General features: G+C 28.5%; 2 protein-coding genes across 2 annotated transcripts; one reads left to right on the forward strand and one right to left on the reverse strand.

Annotated features, from left to right (window-relative positions):
• The first annotated feature begins 12997 nt into the window (after nt 1-12997).
• Nucleotides 12998-14927, forward strand: LOC108451031 (phosphoglycerate mutase-like protein 1). The gene is made up of 9 exons (XM_017748767.2): nt 12998-13201; nt 13292-13399; nt 13489-13568; nt 13666-13801; nt 13896-13970; nt 14098-14186; nt 14266-14385; nt 14491-14535; nt 14646-14927. Exons 1-9 carry the CDS (start codon nt 13142-13144, stop codon nt 14728-14730), a joined length of 798 nt encoding a protein of 265 aa, XP_017604256.1. The 5' UTR covers nt 12998-13141; the 3' UTR covers nt 14731-14927.
• A 113-nt stretch (nt 14928-15040) lies between these two features.
• Nucleotides 15041-18871, reverse strand: LOC108450214 (uncharacterized). The gene is made up of 11 exons (XM_017747736.2): nt 18719-18871; nt 18407-18625; nt 18218-18313; nt 18016-18104; nt 17776-17904; nt 17322-17442; nt 17096-17180; nt 16893-17002; nt 16063-16214; nt 15587-15683; nt 15041-15503 (listed from the first exon to the last, which is right to left on the reverse strand). Exons 1-11 carry the CDS (start codon nt 18797-18799, stop codon nt 15216-15218), a joined length of 1467 nt encoding a protein of 488 aa, XP_017603225.1. The 5' UTR covers nt 18800-18871; the 3' UTR covers nt 15041-15215.
• Between the last annotated feature and the right edge of the window lie 389 nt (nt 18872-19260).

The following is a 19260-nucleotide window of genomic DNA, read 5'->3' on the forward strand; positions in this document are numbered from 1 at the left end:
CTCGTTTCTATAAATCGAGCCGTAAATATTTATAAAAATATTTACGGAGTATCATTAAGGTAGTATTAAAATTTCGTTGAAAAATCTTAACGTTTCGATAGTTAATTAATTAAAAAAGACTAAATTGAAAAAGGTGCAAAACTTGCTAATTTTAATATTTAAATGATTAAATGACTTGTAATTAAATAAGGACCTAAGTAATAATTGTACCTAAATTTAATAGATGAGGCAGCATAATAAGAGAAAAATAATAAAATAAGGCCACTCAATGGCAAAATTGTAAATTTAATGAAATCAAAATAAAACAAATTAGATTTGGATAGTTTTCTAAACATTTCTTCTTCAATTTTCGGTTCAAAACAGACAAAAGAAACACTTTAAGCCGGTTCCTCAATTTTTGCTTTATGTGAGCTCAATTCTTACCAGTTTCTTATCATTTTTATGTTTTTGAGATTGTTACAATTAGATTCAATTAAACCATACCTTTGTTTTTTATTTTATTAAAAATTTTGGAAGTTTCCATTGATAAATATTAGATGTTTTTTATGACATGGATTTAGAGTTTTGATTGTGTTGTATAATGGTTTTATAAAGTGATTTTGTTAAATATTGTTTTAGGATTAAATTTTGAAAATGTCAAAATATTAGGGTTTAATAGTGAACTTTTTATTTATTAGGGTTTTATGATGGCCTAGAATATTTTGATTGATTATTGAATGAGAAAATTAGTTAATTTAATAAATTAACTAATTAAGGGATTAAATTATAAAAATTGTAAAAGTTTGAGGTAATTGTGTAAATTTGAAAAATAAAAGGGTATTAATTATAAAATGAATTGGAAATGAAATATATGCTAATAAATGAATAATTTTATATTTTAGATCAAGATCCCGTAGATACTCGTAAAAAAAGAAAAATATCGCAATAGTCCCTGAAGTTCTACAATTACTACAATTCAATCAAGGTAAGTTCGTACGGTTAAAATTTAATATTTTGTATAAACTGGTGAATGATATTATTTATTTATTCTATTATTGGAAATGAATTATTGTTGGAATTATAATATTGAATTGGATTTCGGTTTGAATGGAACTCGGGATTTGAGTACATTCGTATTTTGGTGTATGACGGTATTGGAAGGAGACAACGGCATTTTTCCCAAGTAAACTGAGGTTCAGCATTTGTTTCGAACTCTCGTGTTTTACTTTCTATTAAGCTCTTACAAGCTTTTGTTCAGCTTTCTAGTATTCGGGAGAACCGGCTATTATGAACTTCTGTTGACGATGTACTCTTATCCGTAAGTCATTCTTCGAATGGAAAATTTTGGTAAAGTGATTTATTTAATGAATTTGAAAGACATGTTATGTATTTTTGTATTGATTTGAATACGGAGGTATTTATCAATTGAAGTTGTGAATGACAGGTAGTTGGCATGAATGATTTTATTTATTCGACTTGTTATAGTAGGTTCGATAAGATTTACGTTTAACCCGTCGAATTTACTAAGCTACATTAAGCTTATTTGTATTGTTTAATGTTTTTGTAGTTTTTCGGAAGGTTGGACAATCGGACTGGCACTCAAGCTACACTATCCAGGTTATTTCGGTAGTTTTTGAAACATTAAATACAGTTTATATGGCATGTATATGCTTTTGTACGGACTTAGTCAAAATTTAGCTCATGTAAATATTATGAATAATATTTTGTTTATATAACCAACATACATATTGATATGAAATTAAGGTATGAGTGTGATGTTAGTATAAATGATATATGTATATATATAATTGAGTTAAAGTGAACTTTGGTATCTTCGTTAGATAGGTTAATTAGGTAAGTTTGGAGACTTGGTTGACATTTTTCTAAGTTGTCATTTGAGGTATCTAAGGGTTTATTAGTTGCATATCGTGATAAAAACATGTTTAAAACTTGATTTTAGCTTATGTTAAATGCCTTATTATGGTTTGTTGATGTGCAAATTGTTGAGGCTAGGTTGGTATCAATTTGAGTGAGAAATGTGGCTTATAAAATAGACTATTTTCGTCCACATGGGTAAAGACACGGGCCTGTATCTTTTAGGAATGCAAGTCAGTATGCTCACATGGCCTAGCACACAGGCGTGTGACTTGGTCGTGTTACCCAAGTCAAATAGTTACACGGGTATGGACACGAGCTGAGACACGGCCATGTGTCCCTATTTTGAATGCCCACACGGCCTGAGACACAGGCTCGTCTCCTGACCGTGTGAGTCACACGGCCTAGCCACACGACTGTGTGACCCTTGTAGTGTTGAAAATTTTAAAAATTTTTGAAAAATTCTTTGAGTTTTCGATTTAGTCTCGACTTGTTTCTAATATGTATTTTGGGTCTTGAGGGCTCGTTTAAGGGACGATATATATGATTTTTGATTAGTTTTATTATGAGTATTGATATGTAACGAAACGCTTGAAATTTCTGTCTGATTGATCCGTAAACCCCAGTAATGCTCTGTAACCCTGTTCCGGCAATGGATACGGGTTAGGGGTGTTACACAATACATTCAAATCAGATAGTGATTCCAATTAGAATTACAAATCTCTACTAAATTATATTAGATATATTAATTTTACACATCTTAATATAAGTTATTTAATATTTAAGGCTAATTCAAAATTTTAAAATATGCATATATGAATATCCATTTGAATGATTATACTATATCACAATTTTAATCACAATAATTTGATTTTATTCGCAACATTTAGTAAATACTAGTGGAATACAAAATTGGATATACGAAATAACACACTCATCTAATCAGAACATTGTTGAGAATTACTAATCACACCCATTTAGTACAAACTACAAAACTTGTTGGGAACTTTAATTCGCACTCATTTAAATGTAAGATATAATAAGACAAACACTGGATGGTGTGATTCCAAATACATTCATCCAATACGAGATTGGCAAGAATTAATAATTTATAATGAATCATAACACTAGTATTTTATATTAACATGTTAATCATATCAAAAACTATTTCCTATCGGATTTACCAGAACTTTTAATCAATATTCTTATAGTTTCTCACTTTGGAAATAAATAAACAATTTCATTCTTTTTTGTGTAGTACAATTATCATCATTTACTAGTACCATATAATTACTCACTCAAGGAGCATACATTCATTTCTTTCTTTATTGCAAGTAAGAATATTCTTACCTTGACCAACCAAGTACATAATCATTTCTTCTTTTTTTTTTGGGTGAAATGCAATAATAGGACAAAGTCTGAACAACAAACACAACTAGCACGACTCAAACCTAGTGTAACGACCACATTTTGATTTGGAGCTAAGTACAGTGATAGACGGGGTTAGAAAGTAGTGGAGAAATTTTGAAATTTACTAAATATGGATTTTAGTATTAAATTATGAAGTATTTAGACCCGATAGGAGATTAGAAAATATTTCTAAGATAGAAAATATTTAAATAGAAGCTTAGACTAAATTGAAAGAATATAAAATTATATTGTGGTGTAAATAGGAATTTATAAAGTTAGGAGATACATAGTGGTAATAGAAAGGAAGAAAGGATTAAGAAGAAATTTAACCAAGTGAAGTATAAGTCATCCTAGGAATTATAAAAGATGAATTGGGATAAAATGGTAAATAGCCAAGTAGATATTTTAATGTAATGATATGGGTAAAAGTGTAAAGATGGATGGCTTGAGGACTTATTAGCAAATTGACCATTTAATAAAAAAGTGAGATATTTTTAATAGAAATGTGCAGAAAAGTGGAGAAAAGATGAAAGATATCATCTTTCCAACTTACCAAACCGTCGTTCACCCCCCAAATCCATCCAACTTTTATTTTATTTCCTTCCATGTCCTTCATCCATTGTTAAACCATCCAAGCTTCAAACTTCATTTTTCTCTGACATTTCTTTAGTAAAAGCTAAAAATAAGACTAGTGAGCAACTTTATTTCATGAGGAAACTTCTATAGATGGGTTAAAAGAGATAATACATGAGCTAGGGTTTTGGGTTTTCAAAAAGGTTAACGTAAGAATTATGGAAATTCTTATAACATACATTCTTATTTTCATAATCTAGCATAGAAAAGTTATTTGATTTTAGTTTGAACTTATAAATGTTATATGTTGTTATGAAATTGAAGAAAAAGAGAAGAAGTTTGAGGACAAAAGTGAAGGGAAAGGAGAAGAAGAGAAGAAAAACTCATCAACTAAATTTTGGTTGTAAGTACTTCAAGTAGTAATTTTGTTTAAGTTATATTAATTAAGTATTTTAATTACTAAATTAATGATATTATAATAAGTATTTAGTAGGGGTAAGTAATGTAAATGTTATGAAATTTGACTTTAGTGTACCATTATATGATGTATGGTGGTGATAATGAAAAGGACTAAATTGAAAGAAATTAAAAAATGTTATGATATTATGAATATATAGAAAGTGAGTTTAAATGAAGTGATGTGAAAATTAGAGTGTTATATGTGGTAAAAATGAAGAGAATTTACAAGTTTTAGTGTTATTATTGTAATAAGGACGAAATCGTGAAAAATACAAAGTTATATTATTTTCTGTCAAGTGAATGAATAAAAAGATTTAATAATAAGAAAAGCTCATGTAGACAAGTCCCGAACTATTGGGATATTGATGGCATGCCATTAAGGAAAAATTAGTGTGCTTATCGTATTATTTCGCACTTCGGTGCTTATCATTGTAAAATTTGTACTTTGGTGCTTATCGTAATTATTTTGCATTTCGGTGCTTATCGTTATTTGCACTTTGTGCTTAGTGATATATGATATGAATTAACAATGCATTATCAATTTATTTCCATATATCCTAAATGTTCAGCTAGTCTACATTGGGCTACAGTGTCATAATTCGACTATTATCAATTAATGGGTTACAGTAAGTAAGGCTTTTTTACTAAAAGAACCCATCAAATTTAATTAAGTACCAAAATGACCCACCTTTTTAATTAAACACCAAAATGACCTAAAATCTACAGTAAAAGTTGGTGGAGCAAAATTATATAGCGTCACCAACTTGCCACGTCAGCAGGGAGCATAAAAAATTAATTTTTTGGTGGAGCCATGTAAAATGACGCCACCTTTATAAATATCAGGGAAATACTGAAATTTTTAAAAATATAGGAGAACTTCAAAAAGATTAACCATTTTTCTTGTGGAGCCAATTAATATGGCGCCACCAGTCCCTCCATGTCAGTTTTTTTTTTTACTTTTCTTTATTTATTTTATTTTATTTTATTTATTATTATTAAATTTAAAAAATTAAAATATATATTTGAAATATTTTATTAATCTATATTTTTAAAATTTTAAATATATATTCTGAAATTACTTTTAAAATTTTAAATATTATTTTTAAATTATTTTATTTTGAAATTACTTTTTAAATTTTAAATATTATTTTGAAATTATTTTATTTTGTTTATTTATTTATTTATTTTTGTTATTAATTTTAAAAATTTAAAATGTATATTTGAAATGTTTTATAATATATTTTTTAAAAATTTTAAAATTATTTTAAATTATTTTTAATTTTTGAATATTATTTTTGAACATTAAATATATATTTTAATAATATAAAATATTTAAATATTTTAAATTTATGACCTTTCAAATTTATTATTAGTTTTTAATATTTTAAATATTATTTAATTTATTTTATAATATTTTAAATTATGATTTTAAATCATTTTTAAAGATATTCGCTTTTTAAAGAAAAAGATAAAAGTTAATAAAAAGTAAAAAAAGTGAAATTTGAATTAACAAAAAATAAAAAATATTTGTTAAAAAAGATTTATTTGTTAAAAAATATGATGTGACCAGTTATAATATGTATTTTTAATTTTAATTTTAATTTAAATTTTTATTTTTAATATATATATTTTAATTAAATTCATTTTTAACAAATAAATCTTTTTTATTAATATATATTTGAAATATTTTATTAATATATATTTTTAAAATTTTAAATATATATTTTGAAATTACTTTTTAAATTTTAAATATTATTTTAAAATGTTAAATATTTTTTAGTATTATAAAAATTTAAATATTTTAAACTTTCAAATTTGTTATTAGTTTTATAATAATTTAAATATTATTTAATTTGTTTTATAATATTTTAAATTATGATTTTTAAATTATTTTAAAGATATTCAAACCTTTTTTAAATTCTATTTAAAATTTAAAAATGATATTTTATTTTAAAAATAAATTTGAATTAATAAAAAATAAAAATATTTGTTAAAAATATTTATTTGTTAAAAATGAATTTAATTAAATATATATATATATTAAAAATAAAAAATTAAATTAAAAATTAAAATATATATTATAATTGGTCACATCATATTTTTTAACAAATAAATCTTTTTTAACAAATATTTTTATTTTTTATTAATTCAAATTTTACTTTTTTTTTACTTTTTATTAACTTTTATCTTTTTCTTTAAAAAGCCGAATATCTTTAAAAATAATTTAAAAATCATAATTTAAAATATTATAAAACAATTTAAATAATATTTAAAATATTAAAAACTAATAATAAATTTGAAAGGTCATATCTTTAAAATATTTAAATATTTTATATTATTAAAAATATATATTTAATGTTTAAAAATAATATTAAAAATTTTAAAATAATTTAAAATAATATTTAAAATTTTAAATACATATATATTATAAAAATTTCAAATATACATTTTAAATTTTTTAAAATTAATAACAATAAATAAATAAACAAAATAAAATAATTTCAAAATAATATTTAAAATTTAAAAAGTAATTTCAAAATATATATTTAAAATTTAAAATATATATTAATAAAATATTTCAAATATATATTTCAAATTTTTAAATTTAATAATAATAAATAAAATAAATAAATAAAGAAGAGTAAAAAAAGTACAAAAGTCAAAAAATTAAAAAAGTAAAAAAAAAAACTGATATGGCATGGGATTGGTGGAGCGATATTAATTGGCTCCACCAGAAAAATGGTTAATTTTTTTTGAAGTCCTCTCATATTTTTAAAAATTTTAGTATTTCCCTGGTATTTATACAAGTGGCGCCATTCTACATGGCTCCACCAAAAAATTAATTTTTTATGCTCCCTGCTGACGTGGCAAGTTGGTGGCGCCATATAATTTGGCTCCACCAACTTTTACTGTAGATTTTAGGTCATTTTGGTGTTTAATTAAAAAGGTGGGTCATTTTGGTACTTAATTAAATTGATGGGTTATTTTAGTAAAAAAGCCCGGTAAGTTAAGAAAAATATATTAAACTTTAGGGACTAATTTGATGAGAATTATATGTCTATAAAATGAATAAAATTTTATTTTATATTATTATTAATAGTAGATTTTAAAAATCTTGAAGTACTTACTAAGTCTTCACAGACTTACCGCGTTATTTCTCTAATGCGTAGGTGAAGTAAATCCCGTTGGGCTAATATCGAGGTCACGTGCATCCCATCTCATCACCATTCCAAGAGGCAAGGTTGTATGTATGAATTTTTGGGTTAGTGTGGCATGTACATAGGTTCTTGGTATAACTGAATGTTAGATAGACTCAAATGCAAACTTTGGAAACTTTGTTATTTTGATGATCTAATGGCATATTTTGTTAGCTTTTGAAAGGAATTTATAATAGCTTAACATATGCATGCATATATGATGTTATTATATAGATTTTGTGGTGAATTTTAATGAGTTTGAGGGTAATTGAATTGGCTTAGAAGTATTTGAATATTTTGAATTAGTGCAGGGGGCTTTTTAGCAAATTTTCCAACTGTTTTTGTGTCAACATAACCCAATGTATCGATACATGAGGAAGGTATTGATACCTTGACCCAATAATTAATTTTTTTGAGAAATAGAGAGCAATTTTGGTATCATTTGTTAGGTGGGTATCGATATAAACCTAGGTATCAATACCTATACCTAGACCTAAGGTATCAATAGCTTCATCAAAACTAGAAATTTTGGAGTTCCAGAATGCTATTTTGGTATCAATTTTGTGCAGTGGTATAGATACTTTTCATAAAATATTGATACCTTTTGTTTAAGTATTAATATTTTGCCACTGTTTTGAGTAAAAACAATTTTTAAATCATTTCCAAACGCATATGAACATCTGATAATAACCCCGGATATTTATATAAATAATTTTTGGACTAAATAAGTTAATACACTATATATGAATGATTGAATTGTACAATGTCTAGCCAAAACCACTTTGGCACCAAATGTAATAGTTTTATACCAAGTCCATATAGTCTAACTGAGTATAGGGGTGTTACACTTAAGCCACACCTGGGATAGTGAACACCCTTAACCATCAAGCCATTACATGGAGTTCCATAATCATTTCTATTTGATTCTCCTCGTAGTTACTACCTCTTTTAATCATGCATTTTAATTGTTAGATTTAGTGTCACCCTATTATTTTTTTCAAATTTAATCACCTTTTACAAGTTGATTTTCTCTTTTAATTATATTGTTCAAACATCTAAAACCTAAATGTTCATATATCTAGTCACTCCATTATACTCACTTTTTTTCATACCTCAATCAATCATAAGTTATCATGTTTAACTGTATCTTTTACCAATAATTCAATTGTATATTATTTCTACTACACTCGTATAATTCACATTTTTTTAACGTCTTATTATAACTTATGCAATCCTCCATAAGCAAGGTTTACTTTTAGGCATAAATCCCCAAATTTAATTTAACATTTAAATCGGAGGAAAATACATATTTAAGCATATTCAATTTATGCATTCTTATTTATTACATTAATTACAATACCAATTAAACTAAAATTTAATATATTATATTATTTATCAACTACTAATTCTCATAAATATAATTCATTTTATCATTTAACCCCACATATAGCATTACCATTAAATTCATTATCTACATTTTTTATTTTTAACTCATATATTTATTATTTCCATATTTATTAATTTCTTCTTTAGTAAATCAATGTTTATATATTTAAATATTAGGCAAGTATTACTAAATGTCGTAATTCTAACATGTTTAATTTCATAGCCAATTTTCTCATAATTTAACCACTTGTTACCAATTTTTAGTTCACATAATAATTTTTCTTTTTTTAAAAAAATAAATTTTTATTGAAAAATGGGTGACCAAATCAGGCCTAAGTAGCATGCATTGTTTATACGGGTTGAGCTTGGACAAAAAATATTGTCCAATATTTGAGTTAAATTGGGGTTGAGCGGATATAAAAATTATTAGGTATAATAATTTATTTGGCCTTCCAACTTTACAAAAAGTTATATTAGCCCTCCATTTAATTTTTTGTCTCTTTTAGCCTTTAAATTTGCACTATTTATCAAATTACCCTAAAATAGATGGAAAAATTTTGTGTTTGTTAACTTTGTTGATGTGGCATACATATGAATTGCCATGTGAATGTTAAGCAAAAATTAATTAATTTTAAATTTAAAATGCAAAAATTCATAAAAATATTTTAAAAATTAAAATTATTAAAAGATGTATAAAAAAAATCATAATCATTTTAAATTTTTTAAAAATTAGTTAATTGTAAACATGGCATATATGTGGAGTGCCACGCAGATGCCACATCAACGAAGTCAACGGTTGTTAACTTTTTCATTCATTTTGTGGTGATTTGATAAAAATACAAGTTTAAGGACTTAAAAAAACGAAAAATTAAATGAATGGCTAAAATAACTTTTTATATAAAATTGGAGGGTTAAATAACTCATTATATCAAAATGATTAATACCTTACTTTAATCCAACCTATAAACATGTTAAAAATAAAGTGATTCGGATAATGGTTTGTCTAATCCTAATATAAAAATAATGATTTTACCCTTATATATAATTATTAAAAAGGTAAAAATACAATGATGTATTGTGGAATACATCTTATATTCGTCTAACTTACGTATATTTATTAAAATGTAAAATTATTATTTTACTAGATCTCTTTTAAAAAAAAAAATTCAAGTAGAATGGTCATGATAATTAATAACATCTGATCCGACCCGTATGCATCAACGAACGTACTCAAGCTGATCACGCGGCTTTACTGGTCAATGAAGTCCGAGGGATGGAGATTTTCTGTGGGCTTTTTGTTTCCCTATTGGAAAATGCTTTGTATTTTCCACGTATTTGCTAAGCAAACATAATAAATTATATAAAAAATTAAACACTTTTATTTGGACCGGCTGACTTAGTCGTCACTGTTGTTAACACGTGTATGTACGCAAAATTTTCCATGAGCTAAGAGCCTAAGACCCGCTGATTAATTGTTCTCATAAAAAAAATGACAGATTAATTTCGCTTAATTAAAAGCGGTTTAAATGGACGATTAGATGTGTTTAGTTTATTTTTTATTTTATATTATAATATTTAAGTTTATTGTAATTACTATTTTTACATTAATAATAAATAAATACACTGCTCATTTAAACTTATTCTAAAAATTCCAAATTTTAATGTTTAGTTTGAGTATATACTTACAAAATTATAGTAATTGACGTCTAAGAGCAGTAATTTAAATTTTGATTTGACATTGATTTTAAAACCTCTCATGCAATATTCATTAATAAAATTAAATTACTTGTATCAACAAAAATGACCTTAGAGTGACCAAAACAAACCTTTAACGTCAAAAAGATGGTAAATATACATATAATTTTTGTTAAGGTATAAATAGAAAACAAATTTGGAGATGGTGCATACATTGAGGGATTTGAGGAGTTTTCGCCAACAATATTGTTTTTGTGGGAGGAGGGTTGTTGTTTTTTAATTATAAATAATAATCTTATTTTTCTTATTAATTTTATCATTATATTAACTCATAATTTTACAATTTTAAAATTAATAATTAGATAAATTACATTAGTAGTGATCACTTAATTATATTTTTCTTTTTGGTTATTCAATTACGAAAAGTTAAAATGACCACTCAACTATCAGAAATTTCTTTTTCAGTTATCAAACAATGAAAAGTTACAAAATAGTCACTTAACTGTTTATTTTTGTTTTTTATCACCCAACTATCTTGGATTTTTGAGTATTTCTATCTTTACGTTAGCTAGTTATTGATAAAAAGAAGAAGATAAAATTAAAAATTAGGTGATTATTTTATAATTTTTCATAATTGATGATCAAAAGAAAATTATTAATAATTGAATGACTATTTTATTTCATAGTTAGGTGATCAAAAAATTATAGTTAAATAACTTCTATTGTAAATTACACAAAATAATTTTATCAATTTTGAGTCTTGAGTAACAACTATCAAGCACCTTACATACCCTACCTCACGATTCTTCGTACTTTGTCAAGAAACTAAACATTTGTTTAAATGAGGTTAATTTCTATTAAAATTTTTAAAAAATTATGATAAAATAATAAAATTAAGAACTCTACATTTATTGAACATTAATTTTAGGTTACATACTGAACATAATGATACATATTTCAATTATGTAGGTATAATTAAACTAAGAAATTTATATTTGATATATTAATAAGATGTGAAATTCTTAAAATAAACTCATTTAACACTATTTAAAATAATGTAACAACATCAAAGTCACTAACAATTTATAATATATCAAACATTAAATAATACACAATTAATTAGCAGTTGTTGAGAGTGGTTGACCGTTCCCTAAGTTGTAAATAAAACGGGTTTGGGCCTCCGTGTAAATCCAAAATCGCGTTTCCAAAGAAAAACAAAAGGAAAACAGTTGCTTCACACCTATTCGCGCATTGAAAAAGGAAACTCCTATAATCCCTGTTTCCATGTTGCATGGATTTCATTGAATCTTATTCTTTGTAAACAAACATAACTCTATTTAATGTATGGACATGAATTAATTTTTATCATCATCAGAAATTATAATATAAATTTAAATAAAATTATAAGTAAGACTTGAAGTCTAGTATTTCCAAGAATAGCCTTCCATCCTGCGGTTGGCGTTAATTAAACCAAGTTCTCAATTTTTCCACAGCTTTCCTTTGGCCGCAAACTCTTTCCTTTGATTTTTATTTTCTTCATAATTTTCCTGGCAAACAAGGCTAAGACTTGCAGTTTGCATGCCAATTTTCCTTCTACGAAATGTTTATGCATTTTAATGGTATTATTATATAAGTTAGGATAAACTAAGAATAGTTAACTGAACCAAACTAGTATTAATTGAATTAACTGAAATTTTAATTTTAACTGTTAATCAAACCGAAATATTTCAATTAATTCAGTCGGTCAACTAAATTAACTAAAATTTATATATATATATATATATATATATTTGTTAAAACAAGTATAAAACATATCAAAAAATAAATTGATAATATTCATTTAACTAAATTAAAGCTACATATAATTTTTATTATTAATTATTAAATTCGGTTAATTTAGTTAATTCAATTAATTACTCGACTTCTAATGAATTAACCGATAACCGAATTTCTAAAAAATTATTAACTGACCTCTGAATGAATTAGATCGGTTAATCGACCGATTAACTGAATTAGATTGACTTAATTGGTTAATTCGATTTTAATCGAAATTTGAACACCTCTAGTATCAACCAAAGTAATACTGTAGGGGATGGATCATTTACACTAATATAAAATTTAAGGTTAAAATGTTAAAATACTAATCATATAAAAATTATAAAAATATGTAAAATTATTTGCACTGGTATAAATGAGTTCCTCCCAAGAATAGTATATAATATTATATAGAATGAAAGTTGAAAGTTGAAAGTTGAAAGTTGTCAGGGAAATTTATATATTGTAAGTCAAATGGTAACTAGTTTTCAAAGTCTTTTCTAGTTTCATTCTTAAGTTCCATACTTTTTCCTTCTTCATACGCTCGCATAATTCCACCATTATTAAATATTTATTTAGGAGTCACATAGCCATGATCATATGAACCAACCTAGAAAAATACTCATCTCAATTTCTCTCTCACAATATATATTTAAGTATTTATCCTGCAGCGTACGTTTTAAATAACTTAATTTGCATCACAATAAGCTTTCTTCTATTTGCTTAAATTTACTTACCATTTGCAGAAAGTAATGAACACCACCGCAGCTCAATTTCCATACCCATGGCAGCGTTGCAAAATTATTCACTTGGTATGTACTTGGTTTACATATATAATATACCAACGCCAATAAAGGGCTTTTCTTTTTTATTAAACCATAGCCGTCACTTATGAGTTTCAGGTGAGGCATGGACAAGCAATGCATAACGTAGAAGGAGACAAGGACCGTAATGCACTGTTGTCTCCTCACCTATTTGATGCCCAACTCTCCCCGTTGGGATTGCAGCAGGTAATTTAATAACCAGTGGCTTCTTATATATGGATCGTCAAAAACTTATATATAATGATCATGTTTAATCTTTAAATTTGTTTTTACAGGTTTTTAAACTTCGCAAGGAGGTTCATGCTAGAGGACTTTTTAAAAGGATCGAGTTAGTGGTCACCTCCCCTTTGTACAGGTAAAAACATAAAATACCAAAAGGTTGATGAGATAAGTTATTGTCATATATATTTGGATCCGAAGCTAACGAGTGTTGATGGTATCATAATTATTAGGACCATGCAAACTGCTATTGGAGTTTTTGGTAATGAAAGCAGCGCAGATGGAGGGAATACTGATAATTTTTCTGCAAAACCCGGTGGTCTCGATTGCCCCCAAATCATGGCAGTTGAGCTTTGTCGAGACCGCTTGGTATGGCTTAATTAAATCTATCATTTTAAATTAAACCATGTTATTGGAGTTTTAAACTGGAAGTTTCATAACTTTATAATTCAACTGGATGCAGGGGGTTCGACCTTGTGATATGAGGCGAACGGTTAGCGAATGCGAAGCTCTTTTCCCTTCTATTGATTTTTCAATGGTAAGGCCTTTAGCCGCCATTATTTTATCTTTAAACATTAATTGATTAAGATGATGTCATATAGTACAAGTGTTCAATGAATCCGTATTAAAGTATGCATGTCTTATATTTGTTTTGTATCGATCAGATGGATGGCGAAGATGACAGCATGTGGAATCCGGACATTCGAGAGCCTGAAGAGGAAATTGCTGCACGGATGGTCTTGTTTATGAACTGGTAACAACAATTGGATGTAAAATCTTGGCCCTGTTTTGTAATTACTGGTTGATGAAATTATATTTAATTCCAATTCCAGGTTGTGGACAAGGCCAGAGCAGGAGATAGTGATTGTCAGCCATGGCATCATACTTCAGCAAATATTAAAAGTACTTGGAAATGACTGTCATCAAGCTGTTAGCTCTGCCTTATGCCAACGGTACTCACCCTTAACCATTAAATAATTTGTATTTTGAAAGCTTTCAAATGTTAAATGTTTGTGAATTGTGACTGATGATGAGTTAATTACCTGATCTGATCTTAGCTTCGACAATTGTGAACTTCGTTCGGTGGTCATTGTCGATAAAAGGTAAATTATGCTTCTTTTCTTTTTTTTTTTTGGTTTGCAAATTTTGAATTAAAGAGCGACATCGAACGACGCCGTATCTTATGCTTAATCGCTGCCTTCAACTATTGCAGCCCAAGGGCAGTGGATTCAACGCTTTGCTCATCAAGAGATGTTGCAAAGCAGCAGCATGTGTTAAGGGAGGAAGTTTCCAACTAATTGGACATTACACTGTTGGACTCCGCAAGAATTCTTTAATCTGTTCATCCAATTTGTATTCTTTGATCTTTCTTCATTTGTCTTCTTCATTTTAAGGGAAATTTGACACAAAAAAATGGTCTCCTTGCATTGCTAAATAATTGACTAAAAAATGTACGCTCAATTGTTTTATTAATAAAGTTTCCGTGTTTATTGAATTCTTATTCATGTTAAACTCAATGCAAAATGGCTTTTAAAATAGACATCAATCAAAGTTCAGAGTAACATCTTTTTATCATGGCAAACAAGGAAAACTCAAAAGGCACATATCTTCTCATAAAAAACTATTGCCATTTCAATAAAAAAATGTCCAATGGCATTGAAAATGGTTCTCAGAACAAAATTTCCTTTCTATTATAATTTGAGGTAATCAATCATAACACTACTTGATATGATATTGGTTCTAAAAAGGCTCCATATTACTAGCGAAATGTTCACCCACTGCACTATGATTTTCTTACAAACACGAAACCTACTAATACTGAGAGGAGGAGGATGATAACGGCTGCAATGAAGTAGAGACTGGCTGACTTGCTAGTTTTCTGGCTATTTTCTTTGCCGGTAATTTCCATGTTCTTTTCTTGGGTAGAGCTTGATGTCGAACAGTAAGGGAGAACTACATCCCAAAAAGATCTAGTGGACACTCTAATGGCTTCTTCTTCAGGTTCCAATATTTTTGATGCATCATTTGGAGCTTCCATGGACATCAACTCAACACAATGATCTTTTAAAACCTACTAGCGCATGAAAACAACAAATTAGAAAGCACAGAAATATGTTACCCTCCAATTAAACAAAGAAGAAAAAGAAGAAGAACCTCAAGTGTCTCTGATGGTTGGAGATAGTCACAGATATATGTACCCGCCAACCATGGAACAAAGACTCTCCGAGGTAGTGAAAGATTGCAATTTTTCCTGTACCAATTTGTTTAGCATGCAGTAGAGAGAATCAATATTGCAAAAATATAAGGGGATTAACAGGTACTCTGTGAGGTGCAAGCTTAGAAATGGAGGAAAAAAAACACGTATATAGGAAATGAAAATAATGATTTAAGAATGAACACAGAAAAGCATAGGCTATTTTGGAAGCCACTTGTGAACAATGTTTTATTGTAATCAATAATGTAGCCACAACATAGCCAGATCTTGAATTTAATAGCATGAAGCCATGATGGTAATAATGTACAGAGAAAAGAGGAAACTAGACATTGGATGACAGACAGCAATCGGTATTCTAACTAGAGTTAGGTTCTTTTGATAAAATAAAGACTTATCAACAGCACAACTAATGCACCTCAAGGAGTGTAAAACGAGTTGGGAAACCGGCTTCTCAGAAGCTAAGTCATTTCCTGCTTCCTTAATTCCATTGTCGATTGGCCCTGGGTCTTCATCTGCTTCATCGCAAATAATATCGAGCCTGCTTCGCAAACTCCTGATGATATCATCCTGATCACAGCCATATACAGTTGCACAAGACAAGATTATAAACCCATGTCATTCAAGCAAATAAGACAGTTTGTTTTTTGGATTGAGAACATACAAATAACCTTTGAACATTAGCGTTTCAAGAATGTTCTCATCACAACAAGGTGGTTTTGAAGAAACTGGGTAATTCAATAAAGACAAAGTGAAGACAAAATATGCTATATGCTTGTGTAGAGAACATCAAAAAAACTATGCCATGTCATATAAAATAAATTAATATGCTACATGAAAAGGCTTGCATCACAATAGCACACATAAGCATAGTTTAAAGATGACATAAGACTCAAAAAGACTCTTCAGACCAAAGTTTTAGGGGTAATATGCGTCTTTTGATGTGCAAGAGAATGTAAGAATTTAGGTGCATGTGTTTGTACTGAATTTGTCAACAGGCATCACTCAACTAAAATCAGATAATTTCACATATTGAATTCCAAATATTCTATTCTACTTGTATCCATTTGGATAAACAATTGAAATAAACTGGTCATTGTTTATATTCATCTTGCACAGAGGTGGCAACATCTAATCCCTTTTATTTACCAGGACAGGCATTTCCATGTCAACACTTCAAATATCAAAAAGAGACCAAGTTATCATCTAAATCAAGACAAAAAGTACAAAATAGAAGAAATGGGTTACCTTTATATCAGCAACAGCTTGTGAAATTGGTTCCTTGGAATTCAAGAATGAAAAGGAACATAGAGAGCCAGTAAAATTGACAACACCTACAACATCTTTCTGGCTGCATGCTTCACAAATTTAAACAATTATTAAACGTTAGTTTTAACAGTCTAAACAACATGAAAAGACAATCAAGTTCAAAATAGAAAAGGCCAGATCACCTTCAATGTACATATCCTTCATAAATGGTAGAAGCAACTCAACTTCATGCAAACCCTCTGTGGTGCATGCTTCATCATTAACAACCTAAACAATAGAATAGCATCAGAAGAAATTACCAGTTCAAAGGTGAAGGAATTATTCAAGAAGTAATGGATATTGTTCCATAATTATAAGATTAATGAATAAGATGCCTGGACATAAGAGGTTGATTAGAGCAATTCTCACCAGGTTCCCATCAATCACAGCTTTTGCACCTCGCAGCTCTTTAACGTAATTAGAAATTCCATTATAGAGAACATCAACAAGCGTCTCAGATTTTGATGTTTTCTCTTGATAAATTGGCAGCCTGAGTAACATATACCTTTGTTGTTCAAAAATGACTAAAGACATACTTTTGATGCTAAAATAGCTAGCAGGAAAATATCAACATATGTATCAACTATCAAGAGAAGCAACAATGCAAAAGTGAAACCAAGTTCCAAATTAAGCATAGCTATATGGTAGCCTAATACTTTAGCAAAAAGACTGTAAAGAAGTAATGAGGAAGCAGGCAATAAGAGATGCTAATGAAAGTTTGGTGAACCCCATATGGAAAAAAGAACAAATTCAACAGGAATTATCAAGCCAAACAATAGAAATCTGGGATGGGAAAGAAGTTTGAGAAATAGATAATAGTTACCTAAGATCAAAATTGTACAAGCACTTAAAAGTTTGAAGAGAAGTTAAGACCCTCCCCATTTTGAAGTCACAAGGCCGTAAGCTGCTTGACGTAATATTTGATGACAGTGTACAATTCCGACATGTCCATCTACCAAAGAAGTGTAATTTTGAGGTCAAAATAGAAATTTAACTTTAACAACTGAGGAATATCAAACATCAATAACAAATAACGAGTACAGATACAGTTCTTGTAAAGTACCTCCTTGGGCTATAACATATGTGAATAAGCAATCTTTCATCAAGGTCATCCTCCAAAGTGGAAGCTGCTTCAGCAACTCCCTTCACAGTCTGCAAAAACCATTAGATTTATTTCAGATCATAAATAGGTGAAACCAAAACTTTACTCCTAACGAAAACATGCCAAACTTCAATAAAAATGAAGCAAAGATAAAGTGAAACACCTGGCAAAGCACCATGGTCGAATTCTTGAAAGCGGACTCACTTGCCCACACATAAATACCCACTACTTTGATTCCACCCACCATCATTCTTGACAACTTGATTCAACAACATTTACATAATTTAAGGGAAAAAATTCGAATTCAGTTCACTAATTCAAAGTAAACAAATAAATGAATGAATAAACGCACTTGGCGAGCATGTTCAGCGACCCAATCCTTGTCAATGACCAAATTAGAGGAAGAATCAGACGTCTGAGATTTGGATTTCGATCCTTTTTTCTTGTTGTCTTTTGCTGGCTCCAAAACCGAACAAGCTGGTTGTCCGGCGTCGTTTTGAGGAGTGGGTACTAAATCGAACACGAAGCCGCGGTCCAGAGCGGAGTTGAGTTTCCCTATCACCAGACCAACCTGCATTTAAACGGGCAAAAAGGAATTTAACATGAAATTCTTCAGAATTCATCGATCTCTGTAATTTTGTTTCAACGAGAAAACGGAATGGACCTGAGCCGGTTCTGAAGATCGGGAGAGACGATCCTCAGCTAGCTGGAGTTGGCTTTCTTCTCCGACCACTGCTTTCACCATGTTTGTTTGACTTCAGTGAACAAACAGATCGAAGTCGAGCCACCTGGGATTTCAGAGCTTAGCAATAAGAACCGGAGAAGAAATCATGAGAAAGAAAACGGCGTCGTACTGCCATCATGGACTTGCAAATGGGCTTTTGGTTAGGTCTCTCTTGCTTTGTTTGAGGACATTCGAAATGGGCTTCTTTTAGCCCTTGTGCTTTATATGGGCATAATCATCAGTCTCATAATTTTCTTCTTTTCTCTTACGCCCTTGTAAATAATTTTATATTTAGGAATCCTTTTTAGCTATTAAATATGTTACTAAATACATAAACAAATAATTAATGCATTAACCTTGGTATTACAAAGTTTAGTCTCGTTGACCTAAATGAATGTACGAATTCACATGTGGAATTAGGGGAGTTAGTGGGTAAGTTTCGCGAGTCTCATCTCACTTCAAATTCAATTGGGCTGGGATTG

The sequence above is a fragment of the Gossypium arboreum genome, chromosome 5 (genome assembly GCF_025698485.1).
Source record: "Gossypium arboreum isolate Shixiya-1 chromosome 5, ASM2569848v2, whole genome shotgun sequence".
NCBI classification, from domain to species: Eukaryota; Viridiplantae; Streptophyta; class Magnoliopsida; order Malvales; family Malvaceae; genus Gossypium; species Gossypium arboreum.

Bases quoted from the DNA above. Each gene is read 5' to 3' on its own strand.
- LOC108451031 (XM_017748767.2), top strand. From the start codon at position 13,142: ATGAACACCACCGCAGCTCAATTTCCATACCCATGGCAGCGTTGCAAA. The intron at 13,971-14,097 runs GTAAGGCCTTTA...TGTATCGATCAG, and splicing joins CTTCTATTGATTTTTCAATG to ATGGATGGCGAAGATGACAG. The intron at 14,187-14,265 runs GTAACAACAATT...TTCCAATTCCAG, and splicing joins ATGGTCTTGTTTATGAACTG to GTTGTGGACAAGGCCAGAGC.
- LOC108450214 (XM_017747736.2), bottom strand. From the start codon at position 18,799: ATGGTGAAAGCAGTGGTCGGAGAAGAAAGCCAACTCCAGCTAGCTGAG. The intron at 15,684-16,062 runs GTGCATTAGTTG...AAATTGGTACAG, and splicing joins CTCGTTTTACACTCCTTGAG to GAAAAATTGCAATCTTTCAC. The intron at 15,504-15,586 runs GTTCTTCTTCTT...ATGCGCTAGTAG, and splicing joins AACCATCAGAGACACTTGAG to GTTTTAAAAGATCATTGTGT.